Source organism: Octopus sinensis, unplaced genomic scaffold (genome assembly GCF_006345805.1).
Source record: "Octopus sinensis unplaced genomic scaffold, ASM634580v1 Contig11718, whole genome shotgun sequence".
NCBI classification, from domain to species: domain Eukaryota; kingdom Metazoa; phylum Mollusca; class Cephalopoda; order Octopoda; family Octopodidae; genus Octopus; species Octopus sinensis.
The window spans coordinates 329,983-357,295 of NW_021832432.1; the positions used below are offsets into that span (position 1 = coordinate 329,983).

The following is a 27,313-nucleotide window of genomic DNA, read 5'->3' on the forward strand; positions in this document are numbered from 1 at the left end:
ACAACAAAAAATAGACCACACTAATCTAGAGAATGTTATTTCCGTAAGATTTTAGTTCATGATGCTATTAATATAGAGATCTACAGATTATGGTTGTTTAGTTATGAAAAAAAAAGCTTATTGGTGTCAATATTATTCTCCTGATGAGTTTCAGTACAAATGTGAGTGAATGTGTGTGTGTGTGTGATTAGTGGTGGAGTTGTTGATTTAATAACCTTCAGATTCTCCCACATAAAACTGCAGCAGTAGTAAGTCTAAGAATTCTTTGCTTTGCATTAAAATATCTCCCAATGATTCAGGTTTTTCTCTGGGTGTGTCATTTTGGTAAAAGTTCAAGTTTGTATCAACAGACACATCTAGACATAGGGAATTTAATGGAACCTGTATAGAGATATTTCTTTGTGTTTATGTATATCTATATATATATATATATATATATAATATATATATATATATATATATATATATATTATATATATATATATTATATATATATATATATATATAGATATATATATATATATATGCATTTTAAGTTTCCTAGCTTTAATTTATCACCACCTCTTTTAAAATTGGAACAGTTTTCATTTTTGCAGATAAATTCACGAGGAAAAGTAGTAATTTCTTCATAGAGTAATTATCATAATTATTTTTATTGTTATCAATGGATTTTTTTATTTTCTATTTCTCCTTACCTGAATTCCATTACAAAATGTGATTGATGCAACAACTTCATTCATAACTTGGAAGTATTTCAAAGTTGTTACAAAATTTACTGTAGCTGAAAGCTCTTGTTCAGAGCTTCCACTCAACCATGAAATGATGGGCGTATATGTATACAGTCACATACATGCAGACATACACACATATCGTAGTAAATGTATGTATAGGTGTATATGTGTATACACTCTCTTACTCCCCAGATACACATATAAATGAAGATGTAGACATACTATTATCAGGGATACGGTTAGATTGAATAATTGGTGTCTGTGGAGAGAACAATAAAATAGCTAGGTTTAGGTGATGGATATAAAGATAATCTTAACCATTTGATAAATAGGTATTGATAATATAAATACCAGAGTAATGGAGTCAATATGATTTAAGGTTGTATAACTACTGCCCAATGACTGAAAATAGTAAAATAACAAAAACTGAGTGGTAGAAAGAGCTGAACAATGTACTAAGAGTGTTTCAGTCATCTATGTTCCTCCCAATAATGGTTGTGTCTCATATTAATTACAGAATTCATGTGGTACTGTTCCAGCCAGAGAATACCTTCTCTATTTAGGGTGTTCAATATTTCAGGCCAAATTCCTCCCTTTTCAGTGGCCTTGCCACATTTGGGCACTTTAATTACCTATATGACTTCAGCCTCTGTGAAGTTAGCCTTTGTCCCTAGATGCACCTCATGTTTACCAGATTTTATTGTGGCCATATTTACTTAGAAGTAATTATTCTTCTGAGCAGTTCTGAGGTTGTTGGGGCTTACACCTTTAGCCAGTTGTAAAGAAGATGTATTTGAGATTCTCAGCCATAGGCTTTTGTTTCTTGAAGCCTAGAAATATCAGTATTACTCACTTAAAATCGGTTTGTTTACATCCCCATAAATTAGAGGTTCAGCAAAAGAGACTGATAGAGTAAGTGCCAGACTTAAGAAAAGAAGTTCTGGGGTTGATTTATTCAATTGACCCTTCAAGGCATTGCCTCAGCATGGCCGCAGTCCCATGTCTGAAACAAGTAAATGATAAAAGAGTTGCTTGTCATTCTCTCCATCAAAAATGCGATGAATGAGAGATTGACCAATTGGCAAGCTTTAACTAACAGCGGTGTTGTTTACTTAGGATAAAAAAAAGGAGAAAAACCATGTGAAGTAATGTCATTTCATTTTTTCCCTTCTCAAAATAAAGGACTTTGGTTTTAGTCTAAAGAAAGCAATACTTTAAGGATGTTATAATGTAGTGAATTAAGTGAGAAACCATTGAAGCATTAAGTACTTTTTTAAAAGAAAACAGTATTATGGAGATTGTAGATTGACTTGTCTCCTTTACTGCTCTTAATTTATTGATTCTAAAGGTATGAATGGAAGAGGTTTTGGTGCCACTGATATTCTTTGCAAATTCATAAGTCCTTCGGATTTTTATTAAAAGTAGTTAACAGCTAACATTTCAATAGTTAACTTAGAGTTTAATCTTTGCTTTATCCAAAAAGCAATTTTTAGAGCCTCCCTACCAACATACATTACTCTTTCTGTCAGAGGTTTTCACAAAGCTGTAAAAAGCTAATTAACCTGGTAAAATCATTGGAATTCATAAACAATTTTGAATTCAATGGGAAAATATTTTTTTATTTATTTGTGTGAATGGGGAAGAGAGAGGGCGAGAGAGAGAGAGAGAGAGAGAGAGAGAGAGAGAAAGAAGGGTGTGAATGGATGTGACTATCTAATGACAAGACTAATGTCTTCATACTAATCTGACTTTGAAGAAGTAAAGAATTTATGTAGAGGTACACGTTGGCACTACACACCAAACATAACATGAATAACTGTCATTTGGATGTAAAATAGCATAAACATTAATAGCTCTTCCAATCAAACTTCCTTCATATATCTGGACAACACAATTCCCTCTTGTTCCTCCCTTTGCCTTTGTTCCTTGGCTTTCCTCTTTTTCGCTTCTCTTCCTATTTTCCCTTTTCTTTTTCCTTTCCTATGGTTCTTCCCTACCTACCTGCCTCCCTCCTTCCCTCCCTTCTTATTGTCCCTTCTTCCCTCGTTTCTGCTCCTCTACTTTAAACTGTATTTCCTACTATTTTCAAGCTACATGGTTTAAGTATGCATGAAGACAATGATCTGAGGCTTGTTTTTCTTGTCTAGGACAGCTCCTCTTCAGTAGCATCCCTCTCTTCTTATCTGAGAAGGTCACACGTCAATCTTTCCAAGAACACCAACAGCAGTTGGTTGAAAACATTGCATACTACTACCGGCCGAGGTCTGGCTGAGAGAAACAAGTGGGAGTGTTACGAGGAATCAAGTGTGCGGAAAATAAGCCAGGATTTGGGCAATTTTAATGAGGTGAGATATGAGGAAGAGGCTTTGAGATAAAGAAAGATGGTTCATAAGAGATGGTGTCAAAGAACTGTTTTCTATTGTTTGTAACATTTCTGTTGTCTTTTATTCTATGAATGTCACCTAGACGCTTTGATTCTCTTTTCTTTATTCTCCATTCTGTTTTTTTTCTTTTTCTTTATCTATTCTTTCTTTCAACATCATTATGGATGCTACCACTAAACATTCTTAGTGAATTTCCATTTATAATTCTTTCTTTATTTTTTAGAAACATTCTTTAAAATATTCAACTTGACTTTATTTTCTTTGGAATGATTTTTCTAAGCACTTCCTTTTCTCCCCTTCCCCTCTCTATCTTTTTCACTTTCTCTCTTTTTTCATCAATTTAGAATTTGATGCCTTTTGTGTTTTATTTCTCAAATTGTTAATTAGTGAGGGATTTTTTTTTAATATCACTGTTTGATTTATATATTTATTCTTTTTAATTTTTTTTGTTCTTCTTTGAAAAAGGATTTTCTCCCTTTAACATAGATTTTTTTTTTTTTGCATCCTTAGCACTACACTTTGCCCCCTATTGTTTCATAAGATCCAAGACAATTCAGCTTCTCTGCATCTTCCACTTTGCTAGAAGTAATTCTCATTAAAATTTTTTAAAAGAGCAGGAAATTATGAATATCATAAGTACCAGAAATTCAAATTTGAGCAGTCAGTTCACTAAATAAACTTTGTGAAGACTATAAATTTCTGAAACAGATTGCATACTTAACTCTTAAGAATTTTCGTGTAAAACTGCAGTGAATTTGAAATTACAAGAAGCTGTCATAGACCCTTAATTTTTGTACCTAAGAATAAGTTTATAGATTATATAGGCAGTAAATAGTTGAGTAGATTTTTTTTTCATAATAAGATAAACTTCAAATAGCTTTTATAACTTTGTTATATAACTACTATTTTGTTATCCTAATAGATTTCAACATACTAAAAACATTTTATCATTTTTATTGTTGGCACTATCTGTTTTATTAGAAACAAACTGGTATAGTGACAAAAGCAGTGGAGTGCCAGACTGGATCAATTAAAGTACCTAATTTCATCTCAATTCACTCAGAGTTGCTATCTCAGCTGAGCTAACTTTGCTCTTCAGCTCTCCATATCCAATAATATATTAAAAGTTTTCACAACTACATAGCTAATGCCCTTCAAAAAAAAAAACATAAAAATCATTCTACCCTAATTTTCTCCTCCTTCTTAAAATTTGTGGCTTTGTACATCTTAGTAAGAAATCAATATTTTAATTAAATATTTATTCAATGTTTTTCATCTCGATTGTTGATATTGTTAGTAAAATTGTTCTCTATTCTCTCCCAAGAATGTATTCTATTGTTCTCTGCGTTCTCTGAAGACTTCATCTATGTAGTAATGTCTGTGATGTTGAATTGTTCTATGTTTCTATCAACACTCGATCCATATTGTCTGTGATATAGTATTTTTGTGTCTCTACCAACTCTTTATTTGTGCAGTAATGTATATTTATATATTGTAGTTCTGTGTCTCTACTAACACTTTGTGTTATAATGTGTTCTTCTGTGTCACTACCAACATCTAACCTATGTCTCTACAATACCTGTGATATTGTAGATCTATGTCTCTACAAATACTCTATCTGTAGAATTGTGTTGCCTGTGATATTGTCTCTACCAACACTTTGTATATTATTATCTGTGATATTGTACTTTACTGTCTATATCCTTACTCTACGTGTTATAACTATGTTGTCTGTCATAGTTTTTACTGTTCAATGTCTCTACATACATTTTTCCCGACTACTTAATGTCTGTGATATACTACTTTAAGTATATCCCCAAACTCTGTCTACTAATGTTGTTTGTGATGTTGTAGTTCTATGCCTAAGTTGTTCTATGCAACATTGTCGTTCTGTGCCTATGTAGTTCTACCAACACTCTACCTGTGTACTAAAATTGTCTCAGATATTGCACTGTTGTTTATCCTCCTGTTCTTCGCCTTTACTTGTTGAGTATTGGGGTTGATACAGCCACACTCAAGACCTGGATTCGATTCTCCTCTATTTGTTTATCAGAATCACTTACACTGTACCATATGGACTGTAGGGGACTACTAACAGTGTCCCTTTCTCCAGAAAAGAAGGATGCAACAAAGGGCTGGCAACTTATTCTCATAGAAAAACCAATACACTACTGGAATCATTCAAGGCAGTTCAGCACAGAATGGATATAAAGCAAAAGGCCTCCACCAATACTCTACCTGTGTGCTATCATTGTCTGTGACATTGTACTGTTGTGTGATTTTACTAATGCTTTACCTGTGTACTAATGTTGTCTTTGATATTGTACTGTTCCACATCACTACCAAGACTCTACTTGTATACAGGTGTTGTCTGTTCTGTGTCTCTACTAACACTCTACATGTGCACTATTGTTGTCTGTAATATTGTACTGAACCTTTGTCTTTCTCAAGACGACAAGTATACTAATAATGTCTGTGAAATATTTCCACATCTATACCATGACCCTACCTGTGTACTAATGAAGTCAGTGATATTATACTGTACTCTGTCTCTTCCAAGAGACAACAGAACAATCTAATATCACAGACAACATTAATACAGAGATAGACCTGTGTTCAAATGTCTATAATTTTATACTATTCCCCACCAAAGTTGTATCAGTATTCAATTGATATTTTGTGATGTTCAACACCGTTTTCTACCGAGGCTTTGCCAATATATTGGTGTAATATGAAATTTTAATCTTTTCTGTCCAGACTGCACCAGTCAGCCAAAGATTAGAAGATGAAGAATGGTTTCATGGAGTTCTTCCTCGAGAAGAAGTACAGCGTCTTTTAGTCACTGATGGGGATTTCTTAGTTCGTGAAAGTAAGAACAAGAAAACAAATGAAGTTTTGTATGTACTTTCTGTTTACTGGAATGGTCATAGACATTTCATTATTCAAACAAAAGAGGTATGTCTTCATCTGTTCTAATTGAATATTAATCCTTAATGTTAACCATTGTTGCTTTGATACTAAAATTATTCTAATGACTAAATAAAAAGGTGTGTGTGTGTGTGTGTTACGAATCAAAATTTTTATAATGAATATTTATTTAAACACTTTACTTGCATTGTAAATTGGCTGGTGGTAGGAAGGACATTCAGTCATTAAAAACCACAGTAAAAAAGAAAGAATTGAATTTAAAAAAACAGGTGTTCTGTAAGCTGCATTGCTTATGTAGTATTGATATGGGGTAGCGGGACCCTTCAGTCTAATTACAGTAATTTCTCCAGTGCTGGTGCTATGTTAAAATGCACTGAGATAACATTGTAAAGTAGTTGGTCACTGGAAAGGCATCCTACCATTAGAAACATGTCCCCACCCAGAAGGCGGCAAGCTGGCAGAAACGTTAGCACACTGGGCGAAATACTTATCAGTATTTCATCTGCCTTTACGTTCTGAGTTCAAATTCCGCCGAGGTCGGCTTTGCCTTTCATCCTTTCGGGGTCGATAAATTAAGTACCAGTTACGCACTGGGGTCGATATAATCAACTTAATCCCTTTGTCTGTCCTTGTCTGTCCCCTCTGTGTTTAGCCCCTTGTGGGCAATAAAGAAATAAGAAACATGTCTCCACCCTACCAAAAACTGGAATGAACAAAGTAGACATTGACTATGCATGCCACATTGCAAGCAGAGCATCTTGGAGTGCAATAACTGTGAATAAAAATTGGTTGAGGATAAAGGAAAGTCTGTACATTCTACTACAGAAAGCCTCCCTAGTGCTAGTGGGACAATAGAATGTATGTTATGTCCCTTATATCTTCAAGTACCACTCCTGCTGTGGCTGCCGATGATGTAAGCCTCATTTAAATTGATGAAAGGATTATAACTGCAACTTTTTATATTGCAACAATGAAGATAATGTTGATGTTAGTGAAGAAATCTGCAGTTGCTGCTGCAAATAAAATGCATAATAATTTCTTTATTCTTGCTGTTTTGGATAAATTCTCTTCAGACAATGAGCATTGAGAAGAAAACGATGCTTACTTGAGATAAAACAAAAAGGAGGAATGTGTTGAGATAAAACTGTTCTTTGACAACTGAACAAGCTCTTAGAATTAGACAGGGAAGCCATGATTTTTTTTTTATTTGATTTTTTTTTTATTCATCTTAGATTAGTTGAGGAATTCTATCGACACTAACAAATGGAAGTTTGTAAATCTTTAAAAGAACAAACACAAAAATATATTTCTTTGCTGACTTGGATTGTTTGTCATCTGAAGTAGCATCCATAACACTACATTAGTTATCTGTGCTAATTAATCCTACTCTGCAAAAGAATGGTGAGATACTAAATAAAAAGCACCAAAGCAGCAGGCTAATTGTATTTGTACTCTTTTATGGCTTTTAGTCATTGGAGTACAGTCATGCTGGAGCACCACTTTTAATGGTTTCAGTCAATAATGTCAGCTTCAGTACTTTTATTAATTTCATCAATCACTGTTTATTAGATGGCTATGTCTACCTACTGAGTTATGTGCCTTTAAGAATATAATTACCACACAGACACACATATTTGTGTGCATATGTGTATGTTACACCTGCCATAGAATGAGTATCCTGTATCCTGTTGGTTGTGCTCCTTCCAGGATGGAAGCCACACTCTTCTTCAACAGACTTGTGCTCCCCAACTTCCCTTCATCTCTTTTCCAGGCACTTATTGTAGATTTTACTGGAAAGGTTCAACAAGATGATTCCTTTATGATTAGCACACTCTCTCTTGTCTCCTCTTTTAAAAATTGGGTCTATCACTCTGGATTGCCATTGTTTTGGTGTCTTTCCGGAGATCAAAGCCACCTGGCATACACAGGTCAGTTAGAGAATACCTTCTCTATTTAGCCCTTTTCAGCAGCTTTGCCACATTTGAGCACTTTAATTGGCCTCTATGACTTCAACCTCTGTGGAGTTAGTTTTTGTCCAGCGATACACTTTTGTGTCTACCACAAAATTTTATTGTGATCAGATTTAGAAGATCAGAAAAATATTCTCCACCTCCCAAGAATGTTTATTTCTGTAAAGAGAAGGACCCCTGCTGAGTTCTTAATGGCAGGTATGGAAGAGGGCTTCTTGTTATGAAGTCAATGGGTGGTCTGCCAGTATACATCATTGGTCAATCTAAAGTCAGAGATCAGCTCAACTCCAAAGTCCTCCCATGACTTACCCTTGAACATTTTTACTATCTTGACTGCAACATTTTTGCTTCAGTGTACCACCTGCACAGAAAGACCTGTTTCCAAGCCAAGCTTTGTAAGCCACCTTCTTTGCTTGGATAGCATTTTTTAAGCTTCCTGATTAAACCAAAGTGTTCTTTTACCATCTGGTGTCACATTGAGCAGCCTTTGTCCAAGTATTTTAAAGCCAAAGAAGACATTGCCAAACAAAACAACCTCCACTCCATTTTGAAATCCTCAGCTTGTTCAGGAAGGTCTCTCAGTTTATCTGATTTAATGTCTGTATATTTATTTCTGTTCCTGTTGTCTGCTAGGGCTTCCCACTTTATCCTGTATGTTTCACTAGGAGTACCAGTTTTATGTGTTCTCCCTGTTGTAGATAGTCTCGGGTTGCAGACAACTAGGTGGTGATCAGTTGATTACTCTGTCCCTTTCTTTACATGAATTTGCAACACAGAATCAAAGAAGTCAAAGATGATAACAAAATCTATTAGTGAGCTCTGACCCAAAGTATCTTTATACCAGGTATCACTGTGATATCACCAGATATCACTGTGCTGAAAGAATATGTTCATAATGAAGAGCACATTTCTAGCATAGGAATCTACTAAGTCCTCCTCATTTGCATTGAATTCAGGGTCCTCATTTCTCACAATCATTCCTTTCGATATCTGGTGATTGATGCCAACATGTACAATGAAGTTTCCTTGTAGGACAAATGACTCAGTTTTACCTTCAGCTAAAGCAGTAGTGACCTCATCAAGGAAGGATTTCTATTTGGCTTTGGCCTCACTGTTTGGCGCATATATTTGCAACAGCCATAGCAGACCTTCTTTTAGTCTAAGCTTCCGAAGATAAACTCTCCCACTTAGTGAAATCTATTCCATAACATAAACAAACAGCTGGGTGTCTTGTGGTTATCCTCATTCCTGTCTGTGCAGATATAGCTGGCACCACAACTATAAAGGGATGCTGAAAAATTCCTTGCTTTAAGGCTGTCGTGAAAGGTCTGGCTGGAGGCCCTAAGTTCTGAGTTCGTTTACGGGACTTAGAAAAACTGAAGAATCACTGCAATGAGTGTGTGAATCTGAGAGGGGAGTATATTCAATGAAATCATAATTAACTGATCCTCCTGTATTTTCTTTTACCCAAAGCCAAGAACTTTTCAGCACCCCTTCATATCTTCAAAACCTTGAAGAGGAGACACTGACTATATTTTGCCTGTAGCGTTTGGCCTCCTCTACTAGTTTCTGCTCTTTATCCGTTAGAGTTGTGACATTCCAATTTCCAATCCTTAATGGTTGCCCCGTCCTGGACCCACTTCAGGGTCCTGGAACATGCTTCCTTTGTACTTCCACCCCACACCTCCCTGAACAAATTGCAGGCTTATTGTCGGTTCTACTGACATTGAGTTGAGACTGCAATATATTTTTCGAATAGAGCCCTCTGCCTAAAATCCAAAAGTGTTCTTTGTTAACCCACATGACAAACAATGTGGTATATTCAATCCTTTGAACTCCTTTCATATTGCAGCTTTTAATGGTTTTATTTGCACCAGGCACCAAGCCTGTATTTGCATTTGAACCATGAAATAAATGTGTGTGTGTTGTTAAGAAGGGTATTCAACTGTAGAAACCATGCCAAAGTAGACATTGGAGCTTGGCACAGCCTTCTTGCTCATCAGTTCACGTTGAACTGTCCAACCCATACCCACGTGGAAAAGATGTTAAACGATGATAATGATGAGGATGTACAAATGTAATATGTGTTTCTATATTTGCTTACATTTGCACTTCTCCAAGAATTACTGAGCTATACAAGCAGTGATACTGTTGCTAGTTTCTCTGCCAATAAATCATCTGTGATATAAATTGTTTACACCTTCAAATACATATAGAATAAGAGATCCCTTGTAGCCTTGTGCTGATATCAAAAATCGTTTTTTTCTTTTTCTTTTCTTTCTTTAGGAGGGTTGGCATTTGGAAGGTCCCACTTTTCCAACCATCCAGCATCTCATTCATAATCAGATGACTAAAGGACAGCCTGTTACAAGTAAATCGCAAGCAATTTTGAAAAATCCAATTTTAAGAGAGCCGTGGGAATTGAAGAATGATGATATTCTTCTTGATATGAAAATTGGCAATGTAAGTATTCTATCTTTTATCTTTTAGTTGTTTTGGTCATTTGACTGTGGCCATGCTGGGGCATGACCTTGAAGAGTTTTAGTCAAACTAACCGACCACGGAACTATTTTTTTAAGCCTTACACTTATTCTATTGGTCTCTTTTGCTGAACCACTAAGTTACAGAGATGTAAACACACCAACACTGGTTGTTAAGTGGTGGTGAAGGACAAACACAAACACAAAGCCACACACTTATATGTATATATATGTATGACCGTGTGTGTACCATTGGCGATATTTTTTTCCTCCATCTTCCCTTCTCTAGATCTTTCCTTTTCCTATGTTTCTGACGAAGAGCTCCGCTCTAAATGTAAAACCCTCCTTCTTCCCTTCCTTCCTGAGAGTCCAATAATACTATATTTGTTCCACGTCCTCGCATTGTTGTGTTTTCTCTGTGTTTTCGTGTTTGGATTAACTATATATATATATATATATATATATATATATATATATATATATATATATGTGTGTGTATATATAAATGTATCTGCTGGGTGGTTGGTGTTAGGAAGGGCATCCAGCTGTAAAAATTCTGCCAAAACAATCACAGAAGTATGGTGCAGATTTCTGCCTGGCCAGCTCCTATGAAGGCAGACGTTAAATGATGCTGATGATACATCAGGCTTCTTTCAGTTTCCATCTACCAAATCCACTCACAAGGCTTTGGTCGGCTCAAGGCTATAGTAGAAAACACTTGTTCAAGGTGCCACGCAGTGAGACTGAATCCGGAACCATGTGGTTGGGAAGCAAGCTTCTTACCACACAGCCATGCCTATTGAGAAACATTTCAAAGTATTTTCAAATAAGTTTTGCTAAACTGATTTTGCAGGCTTCCATGCTTGACATCTAAAGCTTTTCACGTGACATACACCATTCCTGAGGTAATTAGAAGTCAAAAGGCTGAATTAGTTCAATCAAGGAATATGACTTTCCAAACCCTTGACCAAAACAGCTTAGACCACATGGAAAATTGGCTAAGAGGTGAATCTCCCATCTCTATGAAGATATAGAGCTATCTCTCTCAACAAACAACAAGCAGAGCAGAACATCTGGCTGCTGAGTGTTGTAAGAGAGTGCAAAGACACCAAGAGGACAAGTAACTGAAGTATGACAGTAAATCCAGACACAGTCATTGGTATGGGATTGCATTCTTGCAAAAGACATATTACAGACTTAGTTTTGATACAGTGTACCTGGGGAAAACTCAACTTCGCAGAGTTCATCCCTCTCTCCAAGTTGTACCCACGAGGAAAATTAAGCACAGCCCTGGAAACAAATGAATATTGTTGTCGATTTACAGTGCTGCTTAAGGTGATGAGTGAGCTGGCAGAATTGTTAGGATGCTTTATTTTCTGAGTTCAAATTCTGACAAGGTTGATTCTGTCTTTCTTCCTTGATAAAATAAGTACCAGTTAATAACTGGGATCGATGTAATCAACTTACCCACTACCCCCCCAAACATGCTGGCCTTGTGCCAAAATTTGAAAGCAATTTATAGTGCTGCTGCTACTTACATCAGTAAGTTGTTTTATAGCATGCTGAACTGAGTTGTTGAGTGGTAAGGGTTGTCTTGGATAAAAAAAAACCACCAGATTTTCAATTTGGTGCTATGAGCCCTACTCTATTAACTCATCCTTCTCTCTAGTTAATCTGTAGGCTGCAAGGATTTTCTCCTCTCTACTTCAACAAATATGATGAAATCTATGGTTTTACTGAGGAGGCCTAATACGACCAAAATATGCCTGGAGTTGTCTCCCATACATACTAGAATAATTATAAGTCTTTAAATAATACTGTCATTTCCTCACTGTATGATTATTTCTAAATAGTTTTTTAATGCTCACTGCATTAAAAATATTAATTTTAACTTGATTATATGATATAGTAGTTGGCATCAAGTATTCATCTCTTAAAAATTCTCCAATAGATTGTGCAACTGTTCAGTTTATAGACAGGTTTCCACCCTACTCCTTTGAAGTGTGATTATTCATAGAGAAATATGATTAATACATATAATTTATAGAGTAAGTCTTTTCTATTTATTGCATACCAGCTGTATAAAGACTTTAGTCAACTAATCTTTGGTACGTGGCCACTAAATGATAAGTCCCATTTTGAGAGATCTGAAGAACTTTTCTAAATGATTGAATTTGTTAACTGGAACTACCTATGCTATGCATTACATAGAAAAGGTGACATAAATGTCTCTAAATTGATGTTTGTGCTTTAACACATAAATGTATGTAATTAGAACATTTGTATGATGTTAAATATTTTTGTCTTTTTACTTCCTTCAGGGTAATTTTGGTGAAGTGTACAAGGGTAAATATAAACCAGAAGACAAGGTGGTAGCAGTAAAAACATGTCGAGATAGTTTAACCGAGGAACAACGAAAAACCTTCCTGCAAGAAGGACGTATTCTAAAACAATACGATCATCCTAATATCGTAAAATTCATTGGCATTGCAGCCCAGAGAAAACCTGTCATGATTGTCATGGAGTATGTTGAAGGTAAGGCACTTAGGATTATTATGAAAAAATTTTAAAGACAAAATATTGGCTGTATGATTAAGAAGCTTGCTTTGCAACCATGTGGTTTTGGGTTCAGTCCCACTTCACAGCATCTTGAGCAAATGTCTTCTACTATCAGCCCAGGCTGTCACAATACTTTGTGAGTGACTTTGGTTGATGGAAACTATATGGAAGCCAGTCATGTATGTGTGTCTGTGTTTGACAACTGCTGTTGGTTCCATATCCTCATAACTTAGTGGTTTGGCAAAATGGACTCACAGAATAAGCACCGGACTTTAAAAATTAGTACTGGGGGTCAATTGTTCAACTAAAACCCTTCAAGGCAGTGCCCCAGCATGGCCACGGTCAAATGACTGAAACAAGTAAAGGAAGACATATGTATACAAATGTGTGTATTCATAATGCATATTAGTGTTACAAGAATGGAACCTTATTCTTCCAAGAACTGCATGTGCTTGTGTGTGTGTGTGTGTGCATGTGTGTCTCTTTTACTAAAGTATAATGATAACAGATCTTTACTTTTAACTTTTACTTGTTTCAGTCATTAGACTGTGGCCATGCCTTGAAGAATTTCTAGTCGAATGAATCGACCCTAGTACTTTTTTAAAATCTAGTGCTTATTTCATTGATCTCTTTTGCTGAACTGCTAGTTTACAGGGACATAAACACGCCAACACCAGTTGTCAAGCAGTGGTGGGGTTATTGGTACAAATACACACACATATATGATGGGCTTCTTTTCAGTTTCCATCTACCAAATCCACTCACAAGGTTTTGGTTGACTTGAGGCTATAGTAGAAGGCACTTGCCCAAGGTGTCACACAGTGGGACTGAACCTTGAAGCATGTGGTTGAGAAGCGAGCTTCTTACCACACAACCACACCTGATTAAAATATTAAAAAAATAAGATTTAATATTTACACTTTAATTAATTTTACTGACCCCCTATCCAGTATGTCCACTTCCATTAGTGACCATAACTATATTTTTACCTGACTGTCACTTTATCTAATAATTATTATTTTTGCTTTGTCTTTTGTCAGGTGGGTCGTTGTTGTTATTTTTGCGAAAAAATGGACGACAACAAACACGAAATCAACTTGTATTAATGTGCGAGAATGCTTCTAGTGGAATGAATTACCTAGAGAGTAAAAACTGTATACACAGGTATTGCTATCTTTCAGTTTTACAAATTTTCTATTTTATCAACAAAATGAATCTGGGCCTAACACTATCCAACCATTCAGCCATTCAAAACAAATATAAAATACATTAATGTCACCTCATGGTGAATGCATGCATACATGGCCTAGTAGTTGGCGTGTTGCACTCACTATCATAAAATTGTAGTTTCGATTCCTGTACTGGGCACTGCATTGTGTTTTTGAGCAGAACTCTTCATTTCACATTGCTCCTGTTCAGCTGTAAATCAGTTCCACTGCTGTGACGAGTCAGCATCCCATTCAAGGAGCAGTGTTGTAATCTTAGTCATTTAAACTTTTAGATACCAACCCGCCTGAAACTACCCTTCGTCCTATGATACAAACTTCCCATTTTTAAATAATCTAAATTAAAATTTCCATTGAAATTTCATGTTAATTTATGTTCCAAACCCCAGCTAAATAATGTCAGAGTTATTTTAATAATTTTTTTATTATTTTCAAAAGGCAGTGTATTTTCAAAATTATTTTCAAAAGGCTGTGAATTTTCAAAATTATTTTCAAAAGGCAGTGTATTTTCAAAATTATTTTTAAAAAGGCTGTGAATTTTCAAAATTATTTTCAAAAGGCAGTGTATTTTCAAAATTATTTTTAAAAGATAGTGTATTTTCAAAATTATTTTCAAAAGGCAGTGTATTTTCAAAATTATTTTCAAAAGGCTGTGAATTTTCAAAATTATTTTCAAAAGGCAGTGTATTTTCAAAATTATTTTAAAAAGGCTGTGAATTTTCAAAATTATTTTCAAAAGGCAGTGTATTTTCAAAATTATTTTCAAAAGGCAGTGTATTTTCAAAATTATTTTCAAAAGGCAGTGTATTTTCAAAATTATTTTCAAAAGGCAGTGTATTTTCAAAATTATTTTCAAAAGGCTGTGAATTTTCAAAATTATTTTCAAAAGGCAGTGTATTTTCAAAATTATTTTTAAAAGATAGTGTATTTTCAAAATTATTTTCAAAAGGCAGTGTATTTTCAAAATTATTTTCAAAAGGCAGTGTATTTCAACAGAAATATCGTAAAGAAAGGTTAAACACCATACTAGATTAAATTACAGCCCTGAGTCCTCGAGTTCATGAAAAAAGTAAAAAATGTTGCTTCATGGAAGGATCTCTGAAAGATATAGATTGGAGTTTCTTTTGTGTACAATGTATTAAAACTTGATTTTTAGTCTCAGAAAATCTGTTGTTTTCACATTCAAGTCATTTCTTGATTTTATCCGACAAATAGGATTTTCTTCCCATTACTGCCCTATAATCTCATTTGTTGCTAAACAAATTTGCCATGTAAGTTGTGGATCCTATCTCTCTGTGCAGCCCCATAGATAAGTGTCTTGTGCCCTTTAGTCAAATAAAGCCTCCCGGGTGAAATTTAGTTGACAGACACTGTGGAAATCTGTCATAGGGGATTATTCTTGTGCTTATGTTGTTGAGTTAATCTTTTGTCTGGCATAGTAAAAATTAATTTTATTATATTTTGAAAGAGTCATATTATTAAAGCTTATAAACGTAGTCCATGCCCCCCCCACCTCAACTACTTCTTCTTTTTTTGCCTCACCATCTTTATGGCTTTTTTTTAATGGATATAGAATTTCAAATGATGTATATTTTTTTTAAATCCAAATATTTTGAAAATTTGTATTCATTGAAAAGGCAGAGATGGTATGGAGAAAGGTAAAAAAAACCTTGAATATAGACAAACAACAGCTGTGATCATAAACTTAACCCTTTAGCATTCAGATTATTCTGTGAAATGTAATGCATATTTATTCACAATGTTTTGGATTAATCATGCATTATCTGATAGCTTTGAGATTTTGATGATGTGATTGCATATTTCTAGAGTGACATTCTAAGTAGATGTGAAAGGCTGAATCTGACCAGTTTAACCCTTTCATTACCAACCTGGCTGAAACCGGCTCTGGCTCTGAGTACAAATGTCTTGTTTTCATAAGTTTTGAATTGAAATCTTCCACCAAACCTTAGTCACAATTTATGTTCCTAACACTAGCTGAATGATAACTAAGTTATTTTACCAAATTCTTTGTTATATTGAAAGTAATTGAAAGAAACACAGAGCATCTCAAAATATATACAGTAACGAAAGAGTTAAACATAAAACAGGAAAATATTTTGGCTGGATAGAGTTAAATAATATAATTTTTACAAAATATGACAATATTGGATTCAATACATAGTTTCTGATAAAAATTCTTATGAAACAAAGAAATTCAGTGTTAAATTCCTTATTATTTTGAAAAGTAATTAAGAAGATATAACTGGTCATGAAAGGATTAAATTTTATCTTATTGTATTATTATGTTTTACATAAAGCAACCGAGTTTGAGAGATTCTTGCTAAGTTGTGTTATTTTATTTCAGGGATTTGGCAGCACGCAACTGTCTTGTTGGAGAAAACAGCGTCATAAAGATTTCTGACTTTGGTATGTCTCGTGAAGAAGAGATGTATGTTGTGTCAGATGGAATGAAACAAATTCCTATCAAATGGACTGCGCCAGAAGCATTGAATTATGGTTAATAATTTTCTTTTCTTTATTTTCTCATTAAAGTTTATATTAGATCTTACTTGATCTACCAAGTGTTGTGTCCACCTTTAAGTATAGCTTACAATCACCTGAAATATATATGATATAATTGCACATTTTAACCTTTTGATACCAACCTTCCTGCATATACACCTGATTCTATGGATACCAACTTCCAGTTTGAAAGTGATCTAAATTAAAGCCTTCCATCAAAATTTCATGTTAATTTTATGTTTTAACAACCAGTTTAATGGTGACAAGGTTATTCTACTAAATCCTTCATTATTTTCAAAATAGATTGAAACAAAAGACTGTGTAAATCAACAGAAATAAGGTGAGGAAAGGGCTAAGCTCAGTTTAAGGTGAAAAAAACCTATTAATTTGTCTTAAGGCAATCAGCTGGCAAAATTGTTAGCACACCAGTTAAAATGCTTAGCAGCATTTCTTCTGTCTTTACATTCTGAGTTCAAATTTTGCTGAGGTTCACTCAGGGTCGATACAATAAGTACCATTTGAATATTGGGGTTGATGTAATCAACTTAGCCCACTTTCGTTGAAATTTCTGGCCTTGTGCCAAAATTTGAAAGCAGTTTATATATATTATCATAGGGTAAGAAGCTGGCATAATCGATAGCAATGCTGAGTAAAGTTTTTGTCTTTACATTCCGAGTTCATATTCCACTGAGGTCCACTTTGCCTTTCATCCTTTCAGGGTTGATAAAATAAGTACTAATTGAACACTGGCGTCAATGTAATTGATTTATCCCCTCCCCTGGAATTGCTGGTTGAGTGCCAAAATTTGAAATCAGTTAGAAATGAGTGACTGTGTGGTAAGTAGCTTGCTTACCAACCACATGATTCCGGGTTCAGTCCCACTGCATGGCATCTTGGGCAAGTGTCTTCTACTATAGCCTCAGGCCAACCAAAGCCTTGTGAGTAGATTTGGTAGACGGAAATTGAAAGAAGCCCATCATATATTTGTATATATATGTATGTGTGTGTATATGTTTGTGTCTGTGTTTATCCCCCCAACATCGTTTTGACAACTGATGCTGGTGTGTTTACATCCCCGTAACTTAGCAATTCGGCAAAAGAGACCGATAGAATAAGTACTGGGCATACAAAGAATAAGTGCTGGGGTGATTTGCTCAACTAAAGGCAGTACTCCAGCATGGCCGCAGTCAAATGACTGAAACAAGTAAAAGAGAGAGTTACGTTGACTTTCTCATTTTAGTATATTTCATACCTGACATAATCAACCTGTTTTTATGGAAAGACAAGCCTTATTTAATGTTGTAAAAATTATATTTATATCTTCTGTATACCACTACTTCTGAATTTTTTTTATGACTGATGAGACTAAATTTGTAATGGACTCAGTCTCTTACCTGTCACTATGCTACCTGTAAAAATATTGTTAATCATGCACATACTTTCTTTTAATAGTAGACTGTTATATAATGAAAGTCTTGTTAGTTACTATGGTAACAAGTCTACCTCATCTATGTATCTTTCACTCTCTCTGTCTTTCTCTCCCAGCAACAACTTGTTCTTTCTGATTTTTTTTTTTTCTTGAAACAAAGTTTAATTCTATCTTTCACGCACATATAGACACACACTAACACACACAGTCTCTCTCTTTCTTTCACTGAATTTCTCAACAACAACAACAACCTGTCATTATAGTGAAAGTTTTCTTTTAAAGTATGCATTGCATTGTCTCTATGTTGAAAGACATACAGAAACACACACACACACACACACACACACACACAACCAAAAGAATATATATCTATATTGTTATACAGTGAAAGTCTTTTTTTCCTTTTTCTGAAGCTGTGTTGCATTGTGTTGTCTCTATGTATGTAAATGAAAATAAGGTCTATCAATATTTCGATAACTAAATACAGAATGCTTTTAATTGAGGTAGAAGTGACATCTGTTTACACACACTTATATAAACACGTGCAGGCATTGCTGTGTGGTCAAGAATTTTTTCTTGGGTTTAGCCCTACTGTGCAGCAACTTGTTTGGACAAGTCTCTTCTACTATAGCTTATCAAAATCCTGTGGAATGGATTCGGTCATCAGAAATTGAAAGAAGCCCATTGTGTGTGTGTGTGTGTGTGTGTACTGACATCTTGTGCTAACTGTAAACAAATGTCATTCCTCTGTATGAAAACTGGAGATTAAAATGATGATAATGATATATATAATATAATATAATATAATATGATATAATATATATGTATATACATATATATATATATATATATATATATATATATACAGTAAATCCAAAAAAAGAAGATGAACAAACAAAAAACAACAATGCAAGGATGTGGTACATGTGAAATATTAGCAGACGCTCAGGGAAGGAAAGAAAGATGGTTTAATGTTTTGAGCAGATGCTCTTCTTCAAACAGAGGAAAGCCTAGTAGAAAAGAAGAAGGAGGAAGAAGATTGCGAACGATTCATATGTGGTTACATTTTGAAAATCATATATCTATGTATATGTATGTATATATATATATATATATATATATTATATATATATATATACAGTAAATCCAAAAAAAGAAGATGAACAAACAAAAAACAACAATGCAAGGATGTGGTACATGTGAAATATTAGCAGACGCTCAGGGAAGGAAAGAAAGATGGTTTAATGTTTTGAGCAGATGCTCTTCTTCAAACAGAGGAAAGCCTAGTAGAAAAGAAGAAGGAGGAAGAAGATTGCGAACGATTCATATGTGGTTACATTTTGAAAATCATATATCTATGTATATGTATGTATATATATATATATATATATATATATATATATATATATATATAAAGGAGAATAGATATTTATATTCAGTTTTATTCAGCAACCAACTACTTCTTTTCCTTTCTGCACCTACACCTGTTTCTGCAGTAATTAACTAATGCGCACTAAAAAATTTGTATCTTTGTGTGCACTTATTGTTAGTTGCCACTTCTTCAGGGTGGAATCAACCACATTGTTCAAATAGAATCTAAATTAAATACAAGTCCAGCCAAAATACATGTGGTGCTGTCATTGTTCCAAAAAATAGCCTAGATCATGTCCTTTTCAACTCTGCTAGTTGTCCAAGGAATTTTAGTATTCTGCTGATGTAGACCATCCTTAAATGGTAAGTAGTAGTATTAATGCTTAGTATCAGGTTACCTTAAGTATGTTTTTTACTGTTATTATCATCCCTCACCTTAGTATTCCTGCCTCTGCCATTCTTATTATTATTGTTGATATTGTTAGTAATGAGCTATAAGTCTATTATTTAATTTGGTAATTTCATAATTAAATTAAGTTTATTTAAATTTAAGGATATCATTAATTTCATTCCCAAACTGTTATATAATCCCTGGAATAAGGTTGATTTATCTAGGAGTTTAATTCAATTACCCTCTCAATTTGCTATTGTTTACTTGATTTCAGTTCTATAATGAGAGGGTTCACTGCTTCCGTAGCTGAATGGAAGAAACCCTGAAGTATCAGGACCTGACAGTGAACTATCTCTTCCAGCCTGTGGCATTTGAGACGTTCGGAGGGACTGGGCCACTAATCGCAAAGTTCTTGTCAATGTTCACAGCTCGCCTTACCGAGGTGTCAAGTGATGCCCGTGAGGGAGCTTGGCTTTCCCAATGCCTTGGCCTCGCCATCGCCTGTGGTAATGCTGGCTTGCTTCAGTAGGTTCTGTTAAAACTTGTGGTGTGTAACCAGTTACTGTGATAAAAAAAAAAAAAATCCCCACAAATGGCTTCAATAGAGTTTTAGCAGAATGATTTGGAAGAATTCGATGAAAATTTTCCAGTAATTTTCTTGCATGTAAATTGCAATGTTATTATCAGTCCGAATGGGCATAAAGCATATTCAAACTGATAATAACATTGCAATCTTACAATTACTGTTTTAATATTAATATATGTTTTAATATTATATATTATGCAAAGGCACGTAGCCTATTGGTTAGGGCATTTGGCTTACATTCGTAAGGTCGTGAGTTCAATTTCTGGTGACACGTTGTGTCCACGAGCAAGACACTTTATTTCACGTTGCCCCAGTCCACTCAGCTGACAAAAATGAGTAGTACCTGTATTTCGATGGGCCAGCCTTGTCACACTCTGTGTCATGCTGAATCTCCCTGAGAACTATGTTAAGGGTACACGTATTCATGAAGTGCTCAGCCATTTGCATGTTAATTTCACGAGCAAGCTGTTCCATTGATCATATCAGCTGGGACCCTCTTTGTCATAACTGATGGAGTGCTCCTGTTTTACCTATTATGCTATTATTCAAATGTATGAAACGTATATTTAGCTTGGTGAATACAACGTAATGCATAGCACCTTGGGCAAATGTCTTCTTCTATAGCCTCAGGCCAACCAAAGCCAAAGCCTTGTAATTGGATTTCGTTGACAGAAACTGAGAGAAGCCTGTCGTATATATTATATATATATATGTGTGTGTGTGTTTTGGTGTCTGTGTTTGTCCCCCACCACTGCTTGACAACCGGTGTTGGTGTGTTTACATCCCAGTAACTTAGTGGTTCAGCAATAGAGGTTGATCGAATAAGTTCTAGGCTTTCGAAAAAAAAGTCCTGGTGGTCGATTTGTTTGACTAAAACCCTTCAAGGTGGTGCCCCAGCATGGCCACAATCAAATAACTGAAGCAAATGAAAGAGAGAAAACAAATATATAAAATATATTATTCTTATATATACATATGAATGGATAGATAAGATGCATATGTACGGACATTCGCATACACATACACCTTTTAAGAAAATTATCTTCATTGTTTTATTATTTGTTATATTTCAGGAAAATATACATCACTGTGTGATGTATGGAGTTTTGGCATTCTTATGTGGGAGGTTTTCTCTTCCGGGCTTACACCTTATCAAGGTATGAGCAATGCACAAGCGAAGGAACGAATAGATGCAGGTAAATATGACAGCTATCGTTTGCCTTGTTTTAAATTACGATCATGAAAAATCTCTCTATATATAAACGGCAAAATGTCTGCGTGTGTGTCCTTTATACAAATCCACAATTTTTCAGTTAGAGGGGTCGCACTTTCTATGGTCATTCAAAACCGTCCAAGGGTGGTCATGCACATCTTTGCATTTCCCCAGTCATCCCGCAAAGCCATTAAAAAAATCAATAGAAGTGACTTTTTTGTGAATTTTCTATCCAAAACCCAATCAAAATGCCCGAAACTTGATACGCCAATTGAATGCCAGCTAGCTGTATGTGATTGGTCGGAGATTTGGACAGTACTCGTGTGTATGTGCGCACGCACGCAGCTGTATATGGATGCACTAGCACTATGACCCGGCAACGCCGGGTCATAGTGCTAGTATGAAATAAAACGTTTGTTTTGAGATTCACAGTTGAGTAGCAACCTTAGCAGAGAGAGAGAGAGAGAGAGAGCGCTACAAAGCATTGATGTTTATGAGTAATTTCTAATGTCTTTGCCTTTTGTTAAATTTATACCTGCGTACCATGAAGTTATGGTGTTAAGTTGGGTGTCATTTTTGCCTACAAGTAGATGTACATAAACTGTCCAATAAAGAAAAATTAAATTTTACAGAATTTTCTCCCCTTGGTAAAAATAAGCGTGTGAGATTTTGACGTGCTCTTTCTTGTTCATGTAATTATGAATGCAACCTTTTACACATGAAACTGGATGTAAGCGAATATATTCTTAGAAGATAAGCATATATAATGCATTCATTAGGGATATTGCATGTCTATAGCAAGCAGATCACAAATGGAAATTTTTGGTCTGCCGACCTATTTGTAGTCCTGGGCTGAACAAAAACTTACATCACCCAAAGCCTTGTGAATAAATTTGGTCGAGGGAAACTGAAAGCAGCCTATCACATATACCTGTCAAATATGTGTATGCATGTTTGTCTTCATGATAGTTGTAAATGAGTGTCACTGTCATATAAGCAGTGTCATTCATTTCTAATCTTCAGTGAAAACATGCTTGGCCAGGGGGAAAATATTACCTTACTTGGAAACGAGTGAAGGTTGGTGACAGGAAGGGCATCCAGCCATAGAAAATCTGGTTTCACAAATTCTGTCTGACCCATGGAAACGTGGAAAAGTGGATGTTAAATATGACACTGGCAATTTACATATATTTACATATTTTTGTCTTTGTCATATTGTTTAGTATAAAATAATTGAGTGTATGTATTTATGCCCAATTTTACATAACCCATTAAAATTTTATTAAAATCCCTAAATAGATAAATTTAAGTCACACGGTCCTTGGTGACTGTGTATCCTAAAATGACATCCAACATGGTTTAACACAACTTCACTCATTCACTTCACTGTGATATTTGTAATAAAAGTCTTTAGGATGAAGTTTTATTTTCTATGAGCAACCACTTCTGTGAATGTGTGTGCAAGATCTCTTGGTCAAGCTATTACACAAGACATGCCCTCTGTCCTTTGCATCATGAAGTGCATAATGTGCACTTGGCATTCTCTTAAAGAACGTTGAGTATATAAGGTAGAAATCGCAACAGATTAACATTTTCCTGTTAAAAACGATATCTTCAGTTCTATTACATAAGATGAGTAGTGTTTGATATCAGAGCATTTGTCAGCCTCCATCATGATGCTAGTTACTAAAAATTTGTGAAGACTCTTATATATAATTGGCTTTTAGTGTTTGTGTATTGAATTTTCTTCAAGTGATGTAGCCTTTCAGATTTTTTCCTTAGCATAATATACATTGATTTTGTTTAGTAAAGTAGTTTGGATTTGTTTAAATAATGAACAGATTGAGACTCTAATTCTGAACATGCATTGTGTGGAATGGGTTGTGGAGAATCCTACATAAACTAATTATGTTGATTAGACTTATAAGTCATCACTGCAAATAAGGGAAACATTCATCAATATAATAATAATAATAATGAAATTATTGTATACAGTGCCCAGGTGCACCACAACTTGTCAGAAAGTGCGTATAAAGTGTATGCAGTAATGTACAAATGTCTGGAAAGCGAACAGTGTATGAGTCAGATACATGCTTGCGTGTGTATGGAGGGGAGAAAATCAGGTGTAGTGTTGGCGAATCTCAGAAAGCATGGAAGTTTTGAAGGATGCAGTGCTCCGACAACTAACAACTGATGCCGGCAGTTTGTTCCATGCCTCAGCAACTCTCAGCATGAAAAAAATGTTTCCGAAAGTTATGGGAGCTGTGCTGTTTTCTGACTTTGTAAATATGCCCACACTCCTTATATTGTGTTTACTTGGTGTTACTAATTTAAAGTTTGATGGATTGATTAGGCTAGTAGTACAGCCAGCCAATCACAGATGAGTGAGCTTGGTCACTACTTGTTTAACCCTTTAGCATTTAAAACTGCCTTATCCAGCCCAAGTCATGAGGTAGTGAATTTGATTCCTAGACCAAGCAGTGTGTTATGCCCTTGAGCAAGACACTTATTTCATGTTGCTCCAGTGCACTCAGCTGTAGAAATGAGTTGCAACGTCCCTGGTGCCAAGCTGCATCTGCCTTTGCCTTTCTCTTGGATAACATTGGTGGCATGAAGAGAAGGGACTGGTATGAATGGGTGACTGCTGGTCTTCCCTGAACAACCTTGCCCAGACTTATGACTCAGAGGGGAACTTTCTAGGTGCAATCCCATAGTTATTCATGATCGAAGGGGGTCTTTATTCAGCCAAAGATTTCTGCCTGTTTTATGTTCAAACTGGCCAGATCTGACCTCTCCTACTAACCCTACAATATCATTCAAAAAATTAAGTTACTTCATCAAAATATCCATAGCTACAAGATAATGCATGATTAAATTAAAACAATATGAATAAAAAAGCATTGTATTTGATAATATAATGTGAATGCTAAATGGTTACGGTTCTATTTAATCCCACAGACATAGACATACTCCTGACCTCTTCACCCTTGATTCTGCAGAACATCTAAGACGTGACAGCTGGAGTAAGAGAACGCTATACCAACACCCAGTTGGTAATCATTACTGCTAAGTAAACAGAAGCAATGTGAAAGGAAGTACCTTGTGCAATCTGGTATCATTCCTGGAATTGAACATACAGCCTTATCATCAGAGCTGAATACCTGGACCACTAGACTATACATCTTACTAGTATAAATTAAATGTTACATGGGTACTGATTGATGACAATGATTAAATACAAACCATTGCCTTGTTCACTTGCTTTCTGATATCCTGTTGGTCAGATCACTTGAATTTCTCTCTCTCTCTTTCATATTAATTGTATGCAAGACTAATAGCAGTTGTTAATTGAAAAAGCATCCAGCTGTTAAAATAATCACTCCATATCTTACCTATGCAAACATGGGGAAATTGATAATGTAAAAGAATATGCAAGATTCAATAGATTTTCGGTAATATTTCTAGAGATTGTCTATCAGAAACATGATGCATTTATCCAAATAATGCACTTCATGAAGTCGTAACTGGTTTGATTTTACTGACTTGTAACTTTTCATTCTAAGCATGTTCATGTGTTTTTTTTTTCTATTTCTACGTTAGGCTACCGTATGCCAGCACCTCAAGGAACCCCTGAGGAAATATATGAACTGATGCACCGGTGCTGGAAGTATGATCCAGAAGCTCGACCTCATTTTGATGAAATCAACAAGGAGTTAAAGAAAATCTTAGCTACCATCTAGATTTAAGAATTAGGCATTGTTACTACGCAACAAACTGAGAATTGTTTCTAGGCAACAAGCTATTAAACATGAAAGCATTTTTAGAGTGCTGTCTATCCTAGAGTGAAATGTATAGCAAAATGAGAAAGAAACTCTTTCCTCTCTTTTGCTATTTTTTTCTTTCAGAATGAAAAAGTGAAAGAATTATCTTGAAGAAATGGTTAGGATTTTGTACAGATTAAAATAATCAAATGGACTACATATTTTCTTTGTCTAATTTTTATATTTAAAGAAAAAATCCCAAGCAAAAGTAGGCAATAAATATATTTAACTTAAAATTTCACAGGGAGAGAAAAAAAAAAGAGAAATGAAAGAAAAATTATTAAAGGGAAATTGCTTTAAAACTTGGGTTGCTTTTTCCGATATCTTATAATTTAATTTTTTTAATGGGATGGGATTCAGAGATTAATCATTCTTTTTAACTATTTTTATTCCTCTTTTTCTAAGCTGACTGCATTTTCTACATCTGAGTCCAATTTTTATAAATTTTATCCAGCAAATTTACAGATCTATTTTCACTTCATCTCTATCACTTATAATTCTACTCTATTGCAGTCTTTTCCCTTGCTCTTACCTTAATTTCTGACACATATTTTGTTTCTTTTTATTGAAATATTTCAAACCCTGCAATGTCCCCTGAAAACACCCTTAAATAAAAAAAAATATCATTTGCTATCAGAAAATTATATTTTTCTAGCTGCATTTTTTTTTTTTATTATTATCCATTATCTATTTTTTATTACCGTAACTATAAAAGTAAAAAATCAAACACCCCTAAAAGTAAAGAATAAACTTTCATAACTGTGAGATATTTGATGAAATAATGAAGGTAATAATCATTGGTAGTTATGATGATCAACTGAAGATATGAGGATTTTTCTAGAAGTTACATTGACCTCCAACTTGCACCCATATTTTTATTATTTCTAGAAGATTTTTACAGTTTCTCACTGGCTTCTTTTCAGCCTTTCCCTGTGACAAACATGTAATGTGAAAGAAACTGCAGCTCTTCTCTCCCATGCATCGACACTTTCATACAAATATCTTTTCCATTTACTTTCATATTCTTTCTCTCTATCCATCAATCCATCCACATATCCATCCATCTATATATGTATGTATATGTATATATATATATAATATATATATATATATATATATATATATATATATATATGTACATATATATCCCTCTCCCTTCTTCTTACATATATGCACACACACACATATTTAAAATTATTTTTATACATAATATAATGGCCATAAGGATACTTCTATTCCTGCCAATCAATCAACCAACCAACCTACTTACACACAAACACATACACATAGACAACTCATTTCCAACAAAGTGTATATTTAGCATATACATTCAGACTCTCTATTCATCATATCAAATTGCTAATTTTTATCAAAATTGACAAAGAATCTATTATAGAAACACAGAAATCCTAAGAATTTGATTCTACAACAGGAAAAACAAATAATTATTTGGGGACCAGTGTGTTCTGTCAGTTCTAAATACTTGGTTCGATTAAACCAATTGTATTGAGTGCCAACCTTAAAATTTTCTCCTCTCTAGGGTATCTACTGATACTTCCAGCTAATACTTTTTTTTCTCTCACTACCCATTCACTCCTACTCCTGCTACATTTCTGTATAAAACAGTGAGTGTACCTTCAAAATCAAGCTCGGCACTACTCCTGTGTTCATTGGCTTTGACTATGCCAGATCTTGCATTGT

The 27,313-nt window shown here is 34.7% G+C and overlaps 1 protein-coding gene across 5 annotated transcripts in view; it reads left to right on the forward strand.

The window, feature by feature from the left end:
- LOC115229080 (tyrosine-protein kinase Fer-like) overlaps positions 1 to 25,897 on the forward strand; it is a 192,173-nt gene extending 166,276 nt beyond the window's left edge. For 4 of the 5 annotated variants that reach the window (XM_029799500.2, XM_029799503.2, XM_029799501.2 and 1 more), the window contains 8 exons: positions 2,879 to 3,076; positions 5,873 to 6,070; positions 10,300 to 10,476; positions 12,815 to 13,028; positions 14,093 to 14,216; positions 16,644 to 16,795; positions 21,652 to 21,774; positions 25,392 to 25,897. In XM_029799500.2, coding sequence (XP_029655360.1) covers positions 2,879 to 3,076; positions 5,873 to 6,070; positions 10,300 to 10,476; positions 12,815 to 13,028; positions 14,093 to 14,216; positions 16,644 to 16,795; positions 21,652 to 21,774; positions 25,392 to 25,531 — 1,326 coding nt within the window. In that variant the 3' untranslated portion in view covers positions 25,532 to 25,897. The remainder of the gene's footprint in view (positions 1 to 2,878; positions 3,077 to 5,872; positions 6,071 to 10,299; positions 10,477 to 12,814; positions 13,029 to 14,092; positions 14,217 to 16,643; positions 16,796 to 21,651; positions 21,775 to 25,391) is intronic. The other variant, XM_029799502.2, reaches the window with a different exon arrangement.
- The last annotated feature ends 1,416 nt before the right edge of the window (positions 25,898 to 27,313 follow it).